Here is a 17,930-nt window from a genome sequence, read left to right on the forward strand (position 1 = left end):
GGACATGAAGATCAAACAATCCCTGGTTTTAATATAGTTACATTCTATGTTGAAAACAATATGTATAAGTATACACAGCATAAATATAAGACAATAAGGGAAAAGAACACTAGCAGTTGGGGTGAGTAGAAAATTATGTAAAAGGTGGTGTCTGAGCTATATCTTGGCATCAGTGACAGAAGAAGGGAGGAAGGGATTCTCTGGGGTGAAGGTAGGGTAGGATTGCAGTCTAGGTATGGAATATGCCTAATGCAATGGCACAGAAATGGAAGATGGAGTGCCATTTCTGAAGAAGAAAGATAGATTCAATTTGTCTAGACTATAGAATTCAGAAAGGAGAGGAATATATGATGAAGCTGGAAAGGTAGAGAATGATCATAAGAGGTTTCAAAACCAATGGAGGAACTTGTTTCATCTTAGAAGAAATAATAATCCACCAGAGTCTTATTGTGTAGGGGAATTATATAGTCAGATTTGTGCTTCAGGAAAATGACTTGGGCAGTAGTATATAAGATAGATTGGAGGAAGGAAGCAGAGATACTAATTAAGAGTCATTAACATAATCTAGGTGAGTGATAGTAAAAATTTAAACTAAGACAGTGGCCATGAGAGAATGGATTAGATGCAAGAAATGTGGAGGTTGAAATGTTAAAATTAGGCAAGTGACTGAACATATGGGATGAGGGAAATTAGCGCTGAAACCTGGAAGACTAGAAGAATTATGGTACTTATTTTATAGGAAAATTTGACACAGAAGTAGATTTTTAGGGAAAGACAATTAATTTTGTTTGGAACATATCTCTGTGTTTGTAATCTATGCTTATCTGATGCTTGAGATATCTCTCTAGCATCCAATTTACAAGATGACACAAGACCAAAGCTGAGTAGAGACTAGAATATGATATCTGTCTATCTATGCACACACATATATGTAAAAAAATATAAATATATGAGAAATGTAGTACCATGTCTAAAGAAGAAAGACCAATTCAATCTGGCGAGACTAGAGAATTCAGGAAGAAGAGAAACATATAATGAGGCTAGTAATGTAAAGAAAAGCCAGACATAAAAAGTTTAAAAACCCACTGAGGAATTTATGATTTATCTTAAAGGAAATAAATATATTATATGTAAAATATATAAGTATGTATGTGAATTATCTGCATAATTATGATAATTAAACTCATAATTACTGATGAAAGAATATAAAAAACAAAGAGGAGAGAGCCAAGACAGAACCTTGGAGAGCACCCACAGTTTGTAGGCATGACATATAATAAACTAGCAAAGCATACGGAGAAAAAGCGATGAAACAGGTAGGAATAGCACCAAAAGAAAATACTGTCATAAAAACTTAAGAGGAGAATATCCATGATTAATAGTATCAAAAATGTCGGAAAGCTCAAGAAAGATAAAGTCTGAGAAAGAATATAAGATATTTCAGTGGAGAGAAAAATGATCACTTTGAAGAAAGCAATTTTAGTTAGATGATGTGACTGGAAGCCAGACTGCAAGGAGTTTTGAAGTGAACTAGAGAAAAATGAGTGAAGGCTATGTAGATCAATAGATTTTTTTCTAGGAATCTGAGAGAGAAAAAGAACATGATTGCTTGAGATGATATTAGGGTCTAGTGAAACTTTTTTTTTAATGGTGTGGGAAATTTGGACATATTTGAAGGCAATAATGAAAGTAATATGGGGAGATATTGAAGATTAGGGAAATGGGGAATGATTGAGGGAACCATCAATAAGAGAAAATGAGAGGAGCATACACAAGAATAAAAGTCACCTCATTAGAAACTGGAGAAAGAGATCAGAGATTAGGCAATGATGTTGATAGGGTTTTGAGATGAAGAAAAGAGGAGAGGAGAGAACCAATGGCTTCATTGTTTTAGTAAGGTAAGAGGATATTCTTTTGAGAGGAAAGAAGGATAGATTCAACAACTTCCTAGAGAGAAGTGCTGGGAAAGTTTCTGTGGGGAATGATATAGGAACTCAATTAGGAAAGAATAAGAGGAATAAAAGATCCCACTTGAGGTTAGATATTATGAATTTAGAGAGTATTCAGTCATCCCAGGAGTGTGACTTCCTACAACTCCATTTAGCAGCCCACGAATAAAAGGAGAAGAGACATATTTGGGAGTAATATAAGATTGAATTTTGGCAAGGGATGAATGATTGGGGGAAGAAAATGGGGTAGAGTAAGGAATTCAAGAATATAGGACAGTGTGGTGAAGTTGTGACCTAAAATAAGCATTTTGAGGAGCAATTTGGAACTATGCCCAAAGGACTATAAAATCCTGTGTAACCTTTGACCTAGAAATTAGGTCTGTATTCCAAAAATAAAAAGGACCTCATATTTACAAAAATATTTATAACAGATTTTTTCTGGGAGCAAAGAATTGGAAATTGAGAGAATGACTATCAATTGGGGAATGGTTGGACAAATTATGATATGTAGTTGTGATAGATTACTGTTGTGTTACAACAAACAATGAGCATTATGCTCTCAGAAAAACTAAGAGCTCATGCAAAGTAAAATATACTGTGTCCAAAGTAATAGCAATACTGTAAAATGCTCAATTGTGAATGACTCAGCTAAGTCTCAGCAATACAATGATCCAAAACAATTCTCAGAGGCTTATAATGAAAAATGCTCTCCATCCCCAGAGAAAGAACTGATGGTGTCTGCATGTAGAATGAATGAAACATATTTTTAAACTTTTCAATTTTTATTTTTTGGTCTGTTTCTTGTACAATATGACTTTTATGAAAATGTTTTGCATGACTACACATATATAACATATATCAAATTGCTTACCTTCATAACAAGAAGGGGGTAGGGAAGGGAGAGAATTGAACTCAAAGTTTTAAAAATAAATGTTAAAAATTGTTTTTACATGTTTTTTACATGAAGCTGAGAAAAAATAAAATACAAAAAGGATTAAAAAAAATAGAGGAAAAATACAGTTCAATTGGCTAACATTAGCATCAGAATTAGGAAAGGAAGAGAGTTAAACCAGATCAGATGGCCTGAGAAATGTATTAAGGGATGAATGGATTGGAGATTACAATAGGAGCAAATAGTAAGTTTAGGAAGGGAAAGGCATAAGAAAAAAATGGTGCAATAGAAGATTGTGGTTAGGGTTCCTTAAATATATTGAACTCATGTTATATATTTTAGCATTTCTGTACAGAGGTTTAGACTGTGGGCAAACAAGGTAGTCTATAGGAATTTCTATTTACCTTTAAAGCTATTGGCATCTCTATGATGTAAAGATCAATATAATCGAGCTGAAGATTGTTGAGTGTCTTCTCTAGAATTGGTCGTACCATCTCTGGGCTAAGGTAAGTACTCCACAACTGAAACAGAAAAAGGAAAATGATGAAACAAAGTTATCTGATATAAAAATTCCATCTTTCATAGTACCTGATGGGGTTAAGATAAAATAAAATTTTATCCATTTGCCAGAGAGCAAATGAATTTAAAGAATGCACATGGGTCTCTAAAGAAAGTTTGATTAAATTTGTCTTTGCCTTATCCTGAATGATGTCAATGACCAAATGTTCACTTTATATGGTGTTGCTGGTGAAAAAAATTAGTTAATTCAACAAGCTTTTGTCAACTTTCCTATGTTATTACAAGTGATGCTAGGTGTTGCGGTTTTAAGAATGGAAACAAAACAGTTTCTGTCCTCAAGAGGCTTGGTTTTTTTCAGTAGAATAAATAGAGTAGAAAGACACAGACAAAATATTTGCAAAGTAATTTAAATGAGGAAATCACTAGCAACTAGGGGGAATGGTCCTTGTATAGTAAATGGCACCTGAGCTATGCATTGAAATAAGTTATGGTTTCCATAATGAAAATGGAGAATATTCTGGGAATGGGAGACATAGAGGTAGGAGATGGGATGTTTATGTTCAGGTAAATCAAGGGACTAAACCCCAGGCTTTATGAAGATGAGCAACTGGTTGGTAGATGAAATACTCACATTAGCCTTAACAGTGTGCACAATTAAAGTTGGCTAACTATGTAAAGAAATGAACTTTTGGTTGATTGCTGAACCAGAAAAAGGTGAGCATTTGAGAGGCACTACTTAGGAAACTTCTCTCTCCCTTTCTCCCACATGAGAGAAGATATGCTGTAAGCTTTTGGCAAGAGAAGGGGAGGGAGACATCTGGGCTTTTAATCTAAATTTAAATGTAGGAAAGGACCCACATTTAACTGTGAATATACTTCTCTTGTTCTTTGAATCTGTTCTTTCCTGCTCTTAGGTGAAGATGTATCCATTCAACTAGGTTATTATCTTCTCAGATTTGAAAAGTTGAGAGATTGAATCACCAGAGGGCTATGCCAAAATTTTTGGACAATTGAATCCAGTAAGAAGTTCTAAGATACCTAATTGATCCAGCTGAGCACTGGATTTGAAAGCAGCCAAGAGAATGATGATGACTCTTCCATTGGCTACATTACATTTGGAAGTGAAATCCCTAGGGTAAATACTATGTAAAAATTGTTTTATATAACCCTCCTCTCCTAAATGTAGAAAAGAGAAAGAAGAGAGTGCCTCTGGATGCTAGAGGGAAATGCTTGTACTTATTTTATCTTTTCAGTTAACATTTCTTTATAAAATCTAAGGGATGTTAATTGATTAAATGACATTTGGACACTAATCACTAGTAACTGACATTGGACAGATCACAATGGAATTGAGATCTAAGGCTGAAGCATTAGAGAAGATCACCTTCTCAGATTTTCTGTCTCCACCAACTTTAGACCCCTTTGGGAGAGATGTAATCTTGCTCTGGGAGACTCTACTTGTCAGTCCAAATGGAAGATCCTGAGTCATTATAAAGGTTTTATAAATGATAAGTGCATTAAAGGCTTATCATATGGCCTCCTTTGTCATGAACTGATAATGCTAACATATTAGAGAGAAGAAAGAACCCTTGGAAAGATGAAATAAATAATCTAGGAAAGAAATCAGGAATTAAAAAGTTCCCAAGGATATGTAAAAATAAATGAAGTTATATGAAGTACGAAGCTATAACACAGAAATTTTCTGTGAGAAATTCTGCATGACTGGAATTAAGCAGTATGTTCAGTTATTTTTCTCATATAGGGAGAATTTGGATTTCCTGAAGAAAAAAACAACCCAACAATCTCATGCTCAGTAAAAAATTAGAAAGAAAAACACTAATGGGTTCTTGGAGATCTATTGCAAAATAAAGAGGAAGATACCATCATGTTAGGAATTCTGGAGGTAAAGATACGTGGGGAAGAGAAGGGAACAAATAATAAGGGTCTACTTTTTGCCAGGCACTGTCTAAACTCTTTATAAATATGATTACATTTGGTCCTCACAACAATCCTGGGAACTAGATGCCATTGTTATCTCCATTTTAAAATTAAGGCAACTGAGGTAGACAGAGATTAAGTGAATTGTCCAAGAATTGCTACTAGTAAGTGTCTGAAAGCAGAATTGAACTCCCTGATGCCAGGTTCTGTGCTCTATCTACTTAGCTATCTAGTATCTTGAAAGAGAAGGTAATCATCAGAGACAATGGCACAATGGCTATCTAACACATGTAGGTCTAAAACTGTGAATTAGTAGATGGGCTATCTCTATGGAAGCAATAATATTTTGGAGAACCCATAAAAATGCATTAAAATGACTGATCTCTGCTTACATCTACTGATTCTCTTGGAAACAAATCAGAAGCAGCTTATTCCTGGCATTTGTCTAGTGTTTGTTCTCTGTGGTTGAAAATGGAAAGACTTCACCATCCACATGGTATTTTCATGGATTCTAGTAGAAGTCCACGTTTTGATAAGCCATGCAAGACATATTTATCAGATATGCAAATATCACAAAGCTAAGAAAGAATAACAGATATGTGGATGAAAGAACTCTTTGAAATGATATGGAAAGGTTGCAGCTTTATCACCAAAGATGAAATTTAACAAGAAAATAAATTCTAAACACACTGTTTTTGCTCTAAATTCTAAAGTATACAAGTACAGAACAGACATATTAAATATCGTGACTTGCCAGAAACTACTATATGTAAATCCATTTATTCTTCCGTTATTGACTTATAGTCTTCATAGCAGTGTAGTATTCTAAACCAGAGGTGACATATCTGAGACATATGCCAGTGGGGTTGAATCAATTTAAAATGTAATTGGAAAACATTTAACAAAATAAATAAGGCAACTATGTGGCACAGTATATAAAGCATCACCCCTAAAGTCAGGAGGACCTGAGTCCAAATTTGACCTCAGATAGTATTGATTAGCTGTGTGATACTGGGCAGCTCACAACTGCCTTACAAAAATAAACAAAAGTACAATACAACATAAATGATGTTAATTTGTAGTTTTCTATGGAATCTACTTCTTTTTTGAGTTTGATACCATGGTTCTAAATTTCTTCTCTTCTCTCACATCTCCTATTTTCCCCTAGGATACAAACCTACTACTTGACTTAGAAAAGAGAGGCCATTTATTTTTCTTATTTCTCTCCCAGATTTCTCTTTGTTGCAGCCTCTAAAGAAAAGATACTATAATTACCCATCCATGAAGCAACTGATAGAAGTAAAACACCAAATGGTATATGGCAATTGAGTGAGCTGGACTAACTCTATTTTATGACTCAATCCTGGAGCTAGCTCAGTTCCCTTTCTATTCAATTATGGGCCCAGTCCAATTTCTGTCTTATTAGGAAATTTTATTTAATTGTGGGAATTGTGAGAAAACTTTATGACATGGTTTAAATCTTGTCTTGCATAGTTGGGAAATTGGACCACCTCTGCCTGCTGCCTAAAGACTCTTAACTAAGGACCTAGTTTATGCTGACTAGAAACTTGGTTATATTTGAAAAATGATGCAAGGAATTTTCGCACAATTATACATCTCAAGCAACTTATGTGTCTTATCTAAAAACTAGCCCCACATTATGCAATCAGTTATTATTCCCATATTCCTTTGATTGTTTCCAAACACTTGTGGGGAATGGGCACTTCTTTTTCTAATTTCAGGAAATTGTACTTGTTTGTTTTCCCCTTCCCAACTTGGAAAGTTCCTAGTATTTCCTTCAATTAGAAATCAGGTCCCCTAATATTGTGTCTTGGTTAATTGTTTCCTTTTAATTAATTGCTCTTATTTGCTTAATTGCTTTTAATGTATAAAAATCTATCTCTCCCTATATTCATGATTCATTCCCAAAGCTGAGGAAGGGGACCGGTCCCAATTTATTGGGCAATTTAAGTACATTTCTTAATAAATTAACATTTTTGGAAGCTTGAACCTGTTTTCTATTATTGGACCTATCACAGTTTTTGTGACCCAAACAAGATTGAGAGAATACATTGACCTCTGGACTAATAGTCTTCAAGAAACATCTCCTAGAATATTTATATATATATATATATATATATATATATATATATATATATATATATATATATATATATATATATATATATATATATATATATATATATATATATATATATAATTATTATTATTATAACTTTTTATTTGCAAAACATATGCATGGGTAATTTTTCAACATTGACCCTTGCAAAATCTTCTATTCCAACTTTTCCTCTCCTTCTCCCTACCCCCTCCCCTAGTTGGCAGATAGTTCAATACATGTTAAATATATTAAAGTATACATTAAATCCATATTTATACAGTTATCTTATTACACAAGAAAAATTGGATCTAGAAAGAAAAAACCTGAAGGTAAAGCAAAAATGCAAATCTCCTAGAATCTTCCAGTTAATCTTTCACTAAGAAACTGTGTGTGAAAGTCCAACTCTTGCTTTTGATCCCTACATCTTCCAAGATCCAATATAGTTTTAGTTTAAGCTCAGAGTTAAAATTTAACATATATAATTTGTTTAGGTTAACTTTAAATTTAGGAATAGGTTTGTCTCACAATTGAGGAATTCTATAAGGGGAAGAGATTTTAGGATCAAGGTTAAGTTTAGTATTAAACTAAAGTTAAATTTAAATTAAAGATTAGGTTTTCACCTGTGAAGAATTATGGGTTCCAGTGGTAGTGCTTACCAGTGGGTTTCCCCTTGAATGGATTTTTGGTAGCATGGACCAGGAAATGTTCCCAATAGTTACTGGAATGAGTAAATAACACACTATTGGGTTATGTGACATTTTGCATAAGGGATTTACATGGTAATTTGTTTTGTTGTTCCTCCTACTTTCACTCTCCCCCCCCCAATTTAGCTCTTTTCATTACTACAAATTTGTTGACTATCACATACTTTCCATCACATTATGTTCTGCCCCAGATCTCTCTGTACTTGTTTCCTCCTTTGCAAGGCTCTGCTCTGGGCTCTCTTCTCTTCCTTGTTTTTACTCTTAGTTTTGACCTGATTAGGTCCATATTTTCAGCTATAAATGACTCCCAAATCTGTATAACAAAACCTTATCATTTGCCCATGTCTATTACCTGACTATCTCTGTCTGCTCAAGTTCGACATGTTCAAAGTAGAACTCATTGTATTTTCCCAGAAACAAATTTGAATGAAATAAATTTTCATGTCTATTTCAATCTTTTTAATATTTGTTAAGGTGAGTAAAGTCCCTTGAAATTTTTGCAAAATGTTAAATTAGGTCTCAGTGACTACATAGGGAAGGCCAGAATCTGAAAACATCTCTAGATGCTATGAGAGTAGAAGACTTCAAGGGCTCTCCTGGTCAGTTCATGGATCAAAGACCTCTGTGATCGTCTTTGCTTATGCTTCACAAAATAGTAGTAGCACAAGTAATTACTTAACCACTTGTACACACTTCAGTTTGGGAAAATAGCTAATTCTTACAAAAATGATTTCCTTTTCAACCCCTTACTCCATATCACTGTAGATTAAGGAACAGATACTGACAATTTGATTCATCATAAAGCATCAGTTGGCTTTACCTGCAGTGGATGAATTTACAATACAGAAGAAAGTGGGATTTAGAGTTATAACATTAAGTAAATTGAAAATATATAAAGTTTGAAAATGACAGACTGACATCTCACAAATATACTAAAACACAAACTCCTTTATTTCTATGTGATGCAAAGTAAAGGCAGAGATTTTTCTGAAGAGCAGATTGATTCTTTGAAGCAAGGAGTAGGGAAGATGAACTAACAATTAAAAGCTTGACAATAACTTCAAAAGTTAGGGAGTATTTCCAATCCTATTCATTTCATAGTATTAAGAACTGGAACTTACAAATTATCTGGTCTAACCCCTTCATTTTTCAAGTGAGAAAACTGTAGTCTATGAAAGTTAAATGAGTTAGGCAGGGTAGCATTTTGAGTAAGTATATTAAACCAGAATTCAAATCCCAGTCTTTTATTAGTCCAAATAGAGAATTCTTGCTTCTATAATACATTTCAAAAAGATATAGACATACTATATCAGAAATGATGGATTCAAGAACTAATCTTTACTTCATAAGATTGTGTAATGTGCTGTTGTCTCTAGAAGCTGCCAATCACTCTCTGGGAGGAGATCTGCTATGTCAACTCAGATCTCTCGGACAGATGTAGAGAGCCGACTTCCCTTCCTGCAGAGAGCAGCCTCACGTCTTGTCCAGACAAAACTCCCTCTTTCTTCCAGAGCTGCCATCTTTTATCCTCCCAGAGAATGGGATAATGCAAGGGCTTCTGGGAAGAATTACTTCAACCAATGAACTTGCTCCTCCTGAGCATGCAAGCTCCTCCCCAGGAATTCACAAGTAAAACTCTCAGTAAAGTCCAGAACTAGAGAATTGTTAAGTACCGACTTAGCACTTAGTAAGAACTTAATATCTCATTATCTCATTAGCACTTAGTAAGAACCTAACATCTCCCCCTTTCTTTTGATTTAGAACATAGGGTGGTCATGACCTTGAAACATAAATCCATCAATATGGGAGGAATTACACATAATTACATAGATTACATAAACACATAGTAACATAGTAACATAACATGCTAGAAGTATGTAACAAATAACATGATCAAATAATCATAAATTGAGAATTTATAAATGTCCATAAGTCCATCGTCCATTAGTCTCATCTTGTGTTAGGAAATCCAATGATTCCTGCTGGTTTTTAAAGTTCTTTAACGGTCTTCTTATTAGCCATGCTCTTTTAGTGTCAGATGTTTCTTAGATTTTCTCCTTTGTTTTGAGGTCTTTCTCTTTTTTTGTCTCTCTCCAATGGACAAGGCGAATACGGCTCGTTGGTACCCATCTGATTCCTTCTCCATCTGAAGAAATACAAGCAAACCCACTCCCCCAAGCAGTTAACCTATCTGGTTCCTTCCATTCACCACTTTCTAGGTCTCTCCACATCACCTGGCGCTTATCTAAGGACAGTGGAGCTGCTCGCACTGGACACTGCCCTTCTGGTGGGTTATAAAACCTGTCTGCTGGAGCCAGTGCATCTTTGTCAAAAATTAGAAAATTAATGGTATAGAGAACTAAATTTAGAAGTTCTCTAAGGTTACCTGTGGCTCCCCCTTTCTTTTGTTTTTGGAGGAGTGTCTTAATGTCTCTGTTTCTTCTCTTTATTATTGCCTGACCTTGCGGATTAAAAGGTATTCCAGTAGTGTTTAAAATGTTATACTGCGCACAAAAGTGCGCAAAATGTTTAGAACTATATACAGGCCCATTATCTGTTTTTATTTCTTGTGGCACACCCATAATTGCAAATGCTTGGATAAGGAATTCAGTGACCACTCAGGCTGTCTCTTTTGCTGTTGGCATTGCAAAAGTGAATCCTGAAAAGGTATCTACTACAACGTGGATGAAAGACAGATGACCAAAAGATTTATAATGGGTCACATCCATTTGCCAGATTTCATTGGGTCTCAAACCACGAGGATTCTTCCCTGGAGGGAGTGTTCGGGCGCCAAATTGCGATGGTCCAGTCTAGCTCCTCTGAAGGGCTCAGAATAAGTCCTTAAATGCGAAGGTCTGGGCTAGCTCCTCTGAAGGGCTCAGAATAAGTCCTTGTCAGGATAAGCAAAAGTCCTTGCCCCATGTTGGGCACCAATTTGTAATGTGCTGTTGTCTCCAGAAGCTGCCAATCATTCTCTGGGAGGAGATCTGCTATGTCAACTCAGATCTCTCGGACAGATTCTTCTTCCTGTAGAGAGCTGACTTCCCTTCCTGCAGAGAGCAGTCTCAAGTCTTGTCCAGACAAAACTCCCTCTTTCCTCCAGAACTGCCCTCTTTTATCCTCCCAGAGAATGGGTGTGGGATAATGCAAGGGCTTCTGGGAAAAATTACTTCAACCAATGAACTTGTTCCTCCTGAGCATGCTAGCTCTTCCCCAGGAATTCACAAGTAAAACTCTCAGTAAAGGCCGGGAACTAGAGAATTGTTAAGTACCGACTTAGCACTTAGTAAGAACCTAATATCTTATTATCTCATTAGCACTTAATAAGAACCTAACAAGATTGAAGCATGTTTCATTCCTTTTACAAAAGAGAAAATGGGATATTGGTGCAGAATGAAATATATGTTGTCAGCCAAAGCTAAAGCATTGATTTGTTTTAGTTAATTTTAATTTTTTTTTTTTTTTTTTTTTTGTTACAAGGCAGGGCCCCAGTGTGTGTATGAGGAGAGGAGAGAGAGAGAGAGAGAGAGAGAGAGAGAGAGAGAGAGAGAGAGAGAGAGAGAGAGAGAGAGAGAGACACACAGAGAGAAACAGAGACAGACAGAGACAGAGAGACAGAGACAGAAACAGAGACAGAGAGATACAGAGAGAAAAACAGAGAAAGACAGAGATAGAGGTAAAGACAAAGAGACAGAGATGAGGACAGATAGAGGGATTATTTGCAGAATAACAATAATTGTGAGAGGGAAAGAATCAATAAGTCATTGAAATTTATTTTTTCTTTAAAGAAAATCTTAATGACACTTTTGAGCAAGGGTGAAAAATGTCTCATTCTTCCCTCTATAATTTCTCTGATCTACCTCCCTTCTATTTCCTGTCCTACCTCTTACCCCTAATCTTTAACTTACCTAGTTTACAAGTTTAGATTTTCAAATTACATTTTAAAAAGCAAAATCACCTATGAATTCAGACTTTGAATCTCACTTATATTTAGAGGGGTGAATATTCCCCATTCCAGCAATACTTGTGAAGAAGAGATTAAAAGAAAGGATAAATCATGCCTTCTCATTTAGGCCCAAACTTACATATAAAATAATAGTGACATGGTAGGAAAATTATTACTCTTTTTTTCTTTTCAAGAGTACTGGAACCTATCCCTCTCCTAATTTTCCTTCTTTGGATCTATATTAGTTCAAATAATGGTCTAGATTTCTTGAAATGGTTTAGCATAGTGACTTACATAAGATTGTTTTCAATAACATGTAATTGTTAATAACAATTATTTCTTAAATTTTCTTAGCCCTGCCCTGTCCTATTAATATAAAAGGAAGAGTGACAGAATAAATCCTTACTTTGCCACAGAAGAATAAGTCTTCTCGTTTCACTTTTCCTTCAGCAATTTTCTCTTTGGTTGCTCTTCCCACATCAGATTCACTGTCATACAGGAGAGCACAATCAAAATGGCGGTACCCAACATCAACGGCAATCTTAACAGACTCATGGCATAAATCTCTAATGCTCTGAAATAACAAGAGGAAAAAAAAAGGTGAATTAGACTTGACTCTAAATTGGTTTATTTCTTTTCTTGTGTTTTTAAGTAATGGCTTTTTATTTTCAAAATATATGCAAAGATAGCTTTTAACATCCATCCTTGCAAAACTTTGTGTTCAAATTTTTTTCTCCCCTACTTTTACTCTACTAGAAAGCAAGTAATCCAATATATGTAAAATGTGTGCAATTCTTCTAAATATATTTCCACATTTATCATGCTACACAAGAAAAATCAGATCAAAGGGGAAAGAAATGAGAAAGAAAACAACAACAACAAAAATGATGAAAATACTATGTTGTGATCCATATTCAGCCTCCACAGTCCTCTCTCTCTCTGGGTGCAGATGACTCTTTCTATCACAAATCTATTGGAATTGACCTGAATCACATCATTGTTGAAAATAGCCAGATCCATTTCCTGGTTCTACTCATTTCACTTAGTATGAGTTCATGTAAGTCTCTCTAGGCCTCTCTGAAATCATCCTGAGGATCGTATTTTATAGAACAATAATACGCTATAACATTCATATACCATAATGTATTCACCTATCCTCCAATTAATGGACATCCAATCAGTTTCCAATTTTTGCCACTACAAAAAGGGCTGCCACAAACATTTTTGCACATCTGGGTCCTTTTCCCTTTCTTATGATCTCTTTGGAATACAGACCCAGTAGAGAAACTGCCAGATCAAAGGGTATACTATACACAGTCTGATAGCCCTCTGGGCATAGTTCCAACTTGCTCTCCAGAATGCTTGGATCAGTTCACAACTCCACCAACAATGTATTAGTTTTCCCACATTCCCTCCAACTTTTATTATCTTTTCCTATCATCTTAGTCATAGATTGGTTATCCTAAAAACATTTCTGTCCTTATATCAACTAAAATTGCTAATTGCCAAATCCATTTCTGTGTGTATTGTGTGTGTATGTGTGTATATGTGTGTGTGTGTGTGTGTGTGTGTGCGCCAATTTATGTCTATTATTGTCTTCAAAAATCCTCCAAGCTACTTCATTTATGAAGTCCCATTTAAACTTGGTAACTACCAATAGGATGTAGTAACATCACACTGGTAAGAAAATGTTTTGGGATTCCAGAAAAAGATGAAGCCATGGAAATATAAAATCAACTAACTCTTCAATTGGTTCAAATAAGGTCACGTCCACCAATAAATTATAGTACAGTATGAATGGTGTCAGATGGAGTTGTGTGACTACAGACTAATCTACTGTATCACTATAAGCCAAACCTCTCCAAGATTGTTTCCTCATCTGTATAATAGGGATAATAATATCTCTCATGCATATTTCACAGAGAAGTTATAATAAGATTTCAGATAAAAATCTGAAGAGGTAACATCTAAGGTGACTTACAAATTCTTATTCCTTGATCTGCCCCCTTCAGCATGTTATTAAGATGAAGATCTTTTTGACAGCATAAAAGAGGTAATCCAGAAGCAAGTGAGAAAAAAACTTTTAAGAAAGTAGAAAGAAATTTAAACCAGTGTCAGAAAGCTGGGAAATGGAAAGATGGCAGACAGAAAAAAAGGTGAACTATTGGAGCTAAATAATATTGAAATTTGATTGCATATCTTATTTGATCATTAATATCCACATTTCCTTGGTGCCTGTAACAAAACACACTCTAAAATTTTCCAAACACTCTACTGAAGATAGAGCATGATCTTCTTGAAAAGGATGTTTGTAAAGCAAGAGCCAAAATCATTGGCTATTTTCAACGGTAACTACTATGTAAATATACTTACTTTTTTCAATAAACAAAGTTTAAATCATCGTTAACAGAATTGAGACATCATAGTGAATTAATTCCAACTACTGATAAATATTACAGTGTTTATTTAATGCAACATGAACAAACAGCATCAAACTGGAACTATTTCTTCAAAATTGTTAGGAGTATAATCTGTCAGTTATCATCAGTTAACATAAGCTCATGATATGGATAAACTGTGTTGTTCTCATTGTTATATTTGATTTTGAAGTGGATTAAAAAGTAAAATAATCTTTGTATGGAAACTGAAAGTATATTATCCATTATGTTTCTCAATATTGTTAATTTTGGTAAATATAATACAAGAAATAATTTTTTAAAATTGGCTACATTTTAAACTTAATTAAGCTGAATAATAATAGATAATTGCTTAAAAATTTCAACAATCACATTTAAATTGTCTACATTTGTTGTCCCTAATTTTTGAAAAGTGAAATAATGTCCCTTTGATGGATATATTCATAAGCAGTTTAAAGAAAAAATTCTACTTGAATTGCTAAAACTAATACCATTAAAGATAGTAGAGACAGTTTAAGTAGCAGAAATATTATAAAGTAAAAAGACAAATTACAGAAAATACCATCCATTTTATTTATCATTGTGATTCATGAATATTAGCATTAACAGAGGAGAAAGACTCCTTCATTTGCTACAGGTAAAGGTATGCTGGAGCCAGCTTTAAAGGGCTTAAAAGAGCCAATTATTTAATTTTCAGTATGAACATTTACAATTCAGAAATTGGCAAGTGCTACAAATGAGGGCTTGATTTCTTATTTGTTTAATTTTAGGCTTAAAGTGATAAAGAAAATGCTCCCTAGGGTCCCGTGGATTCAATTAACCCTTTTATGCAAATGATTATACATCCAGTCTATATATCCAGTTCTTAACTCTTTACTGAATTTCAACAACTGCTTGCTAGGAAGAACTAAGGAACTTAGAGAGGGAGGCAATACTAAACTCTTTATAAATATGATTACATTTGGTCCTCATAACAATCCTGGGAACTAGAAGCATTGTGATCTCTATTTTAAAATTAAGGCAATTGAGGTAGACAGAGATTAAGTGAATTGTCCAAGAATTGCTACTAGTAAGTGTCTGAAAGCAGAATTGAACTCCCTGAAGCCAGGTTCTGTGCCTTATCTACTTAGCCAGCATAAATGTAAAATGTGTGCAGATGATATTTTGTTAGTCTCTCATGGACACAACCTATCAAGTATCACAAAATTATAATCTGCATTGACATGAAGACCTACATTGATGAAATAATGAATTTTCTCAAGTATTGACTTCAAAAACTGAGTCACATATGCTAAGGATACATGTAGCATAGTGCCTGCCATGTAGCAATTAATAACTATTTAAATTATTATTGACATGAGTTTCATGTATCAACTACTCAAAACTTTCGTATTTGTAACTTTTAAAAAATCTTAAATTATGAAATGAAAATTTTCATACATCTCCAAAGTATACAATTAGGAAGGATCTTGGAGATCATTTAACCCATTCTCTTATTTGACAAAGTAGGAAACTAAGCAAAAAGGTATCTACATGCATGGGATTACACAGCAAAGTCAGATATTCTGACATTCTTTCTAGGATAGCCCCTCTGTTGAGTCTCCCAAAAGACATTAACCCCATTGCAACTTCAAAAAGCAGCTTTCTTTGATATAATAGTTTTTATTTATTAAGAGGAAAACCTCCCTTATTCATATCCTAGAATGCACCGTTCACTTCCTATGCTATTTCTACTTCCGTTACCCATTTCTAAAAACAGAGAGTGTTAGGATGAATTTTCTTCATTAACAAATTATACAATTAGTTTCTATAACCCTTTTATGTCTTACTCTCTAATTAGAAAGTTAATGTTAACATGAATTTCTTTTGTATTTCTACTCTCTACCAGGAGGTGAAGAATATTTTATTTCAGACAAAGAATTTTCCTCCACTCTTCCACAGAAAAACAGCAACTACTTAGTTATTAAGAAGGTCTAGAGGGAAGCAATAAACTAGGAAAAAATTTTTCCATTTAAGGGTTCTGATAAAGGCCTAATTTCTAAAATATATAGAGAATTGATTCAAATGCAAATTTATAAGAATTCAAGCCATTCTCCAATGGATAAATGTCAAAGGATATGAAGAGGCAATTTTCAGATGAAGAAAATAAAACTATTTCTAGTCATATGGAAAAAGTGCTCTAAATCATTATTGATCAAAGAAATGCCAATTAAAACAACTCTGAGGTACCACTACATAACTTTCAGATTGGTTAAAATGACAAGAAAAGATAATGATGAATGTTGGAGGGGATGTGGGAAAACTGGGACACTAATGCATCAGCATCAAATTATATATGTCTCTGAGTGATCAGGGGAACAAGGGGTGGAGTACTGAACATTGAGAGTGAGAATTTCTGAGAAGGGACCATAAATTGGGGGTAGGACCATAAATTCTGACAAACTGGGAGTAAAGGGGGAGTCACTAGAGGCAGAAAGTCTGGAATTTAGAGACAGAGGTTGCCAATTAGGTATCTGAGATAGGACATGTGGAGTTTTATCTTTTGGAATGTCAGAATGGCCAGATCTCTACAGCTCTGATTATCTCAGTCCTAATGGTCAGGAAGGGGGATTGCAAACCAGGGGAAAGGAGGCAGAACTATTCAAGGAACTGATGCAGAACAATTTAGGGAAACTGAGGCAGGACAACTTAGGGAAACTGAGGCAGGACAATAAAAGGACTCTGTGGCACAACAAAATGAGCCGAACCAGGAGATCATTATACACAGAAACAGAAAGATTATATGATGATCAATTCTGATGGACATGGCCTTTATCAATAATGAGGTGATTCAGACTAATTTCAATGATGATGATGATGATGGCTTTTATGATGAAGAAAACCATTTGCACTCAGAGAGAGGACAGTGGGAACTGAATCTATACCATAACATAATATTTTCACTTGCATTTTGTTTTCTTTCTCATTTTTTTCCCTTTTTGATCTGATCTTTCTGGAGCAGCATGATATTTGTGGAAATATGTTTAGAGGAAATGCACATGTTCAACATATATTGGATCACTCGCCATCTAGGGGAGGCAGTGGGAGAAGGGAGGGAAAAAAAATTAGAACATAGGGTTTTGTAGAGGCGAATGTCAAAAATTATCCCTATGTATATTTTGAAAAGAAAAAGTTTTAATTAAAATAAAATGGCCTAGGGACTTATTTGAAGCTGGTAGAAGCTAATTGATTTATTTAGAATAGAGAGCTTACCTGAAGTCACAGAACTAGAAGACTCAGATTCTAGAAAACATGGTTAGAAATCTAGGTCTAGAAAAGTTGTTGAGGTCATCTAGTCCAGGCCTTCTTAAATTATATCCACTTGTGACTCTTTTTCACCGGAGAAATTTTTACATCAGCCCAGGCATATAAATATATAAAATAGATAAACTCCCAGTTAGTAA

General features: G+C 34.6%; 1 protein-coding gene across 1 annotated transcript in view; it reads right to left on the reverse strand.

The window, feature by feature from the left end:
- Window positions 1-17,930, reverse strand: part of AKR1D1 (aldo-keto reductase family 1 member D1) — a 65,112-nt gene that overhangs the window by 39,447 nt on the left and 7,735 nt on the right. The window contains exons 2-3 of the mRNA XM_074267814.1: window positions 12,477-12,644; window positions 3,246-3,362 (exon numbers count right to left, since the gene is read on the reverse strand). Coding sequence (XP_074123915.1) covers window positions 3,246-3,362; window positions 12,477-12,644 — 285 coding nt within the window. The remainder of the gene's footprint in view (window positions 1-3,245; window positions 3,363-12,476; window positions 12,645-17,930) is intronic.

This window comes from Sminthopsis crassicaudata, chromosome 5 (genome assembly GCF_048593235.1).
Source record: "Sminthopsis crassicaudata isolate SCR6 chromosome 5, ASM4859323v1, whole genome shotgun sequence".
NCBI classification, from domain to species: Eukaryota; Metazoa; Chordata; class Mammalia; order Dasyuromorphia; family Dasyuridae; genus Sminthopsis; species Sminthopsis crassicaudata.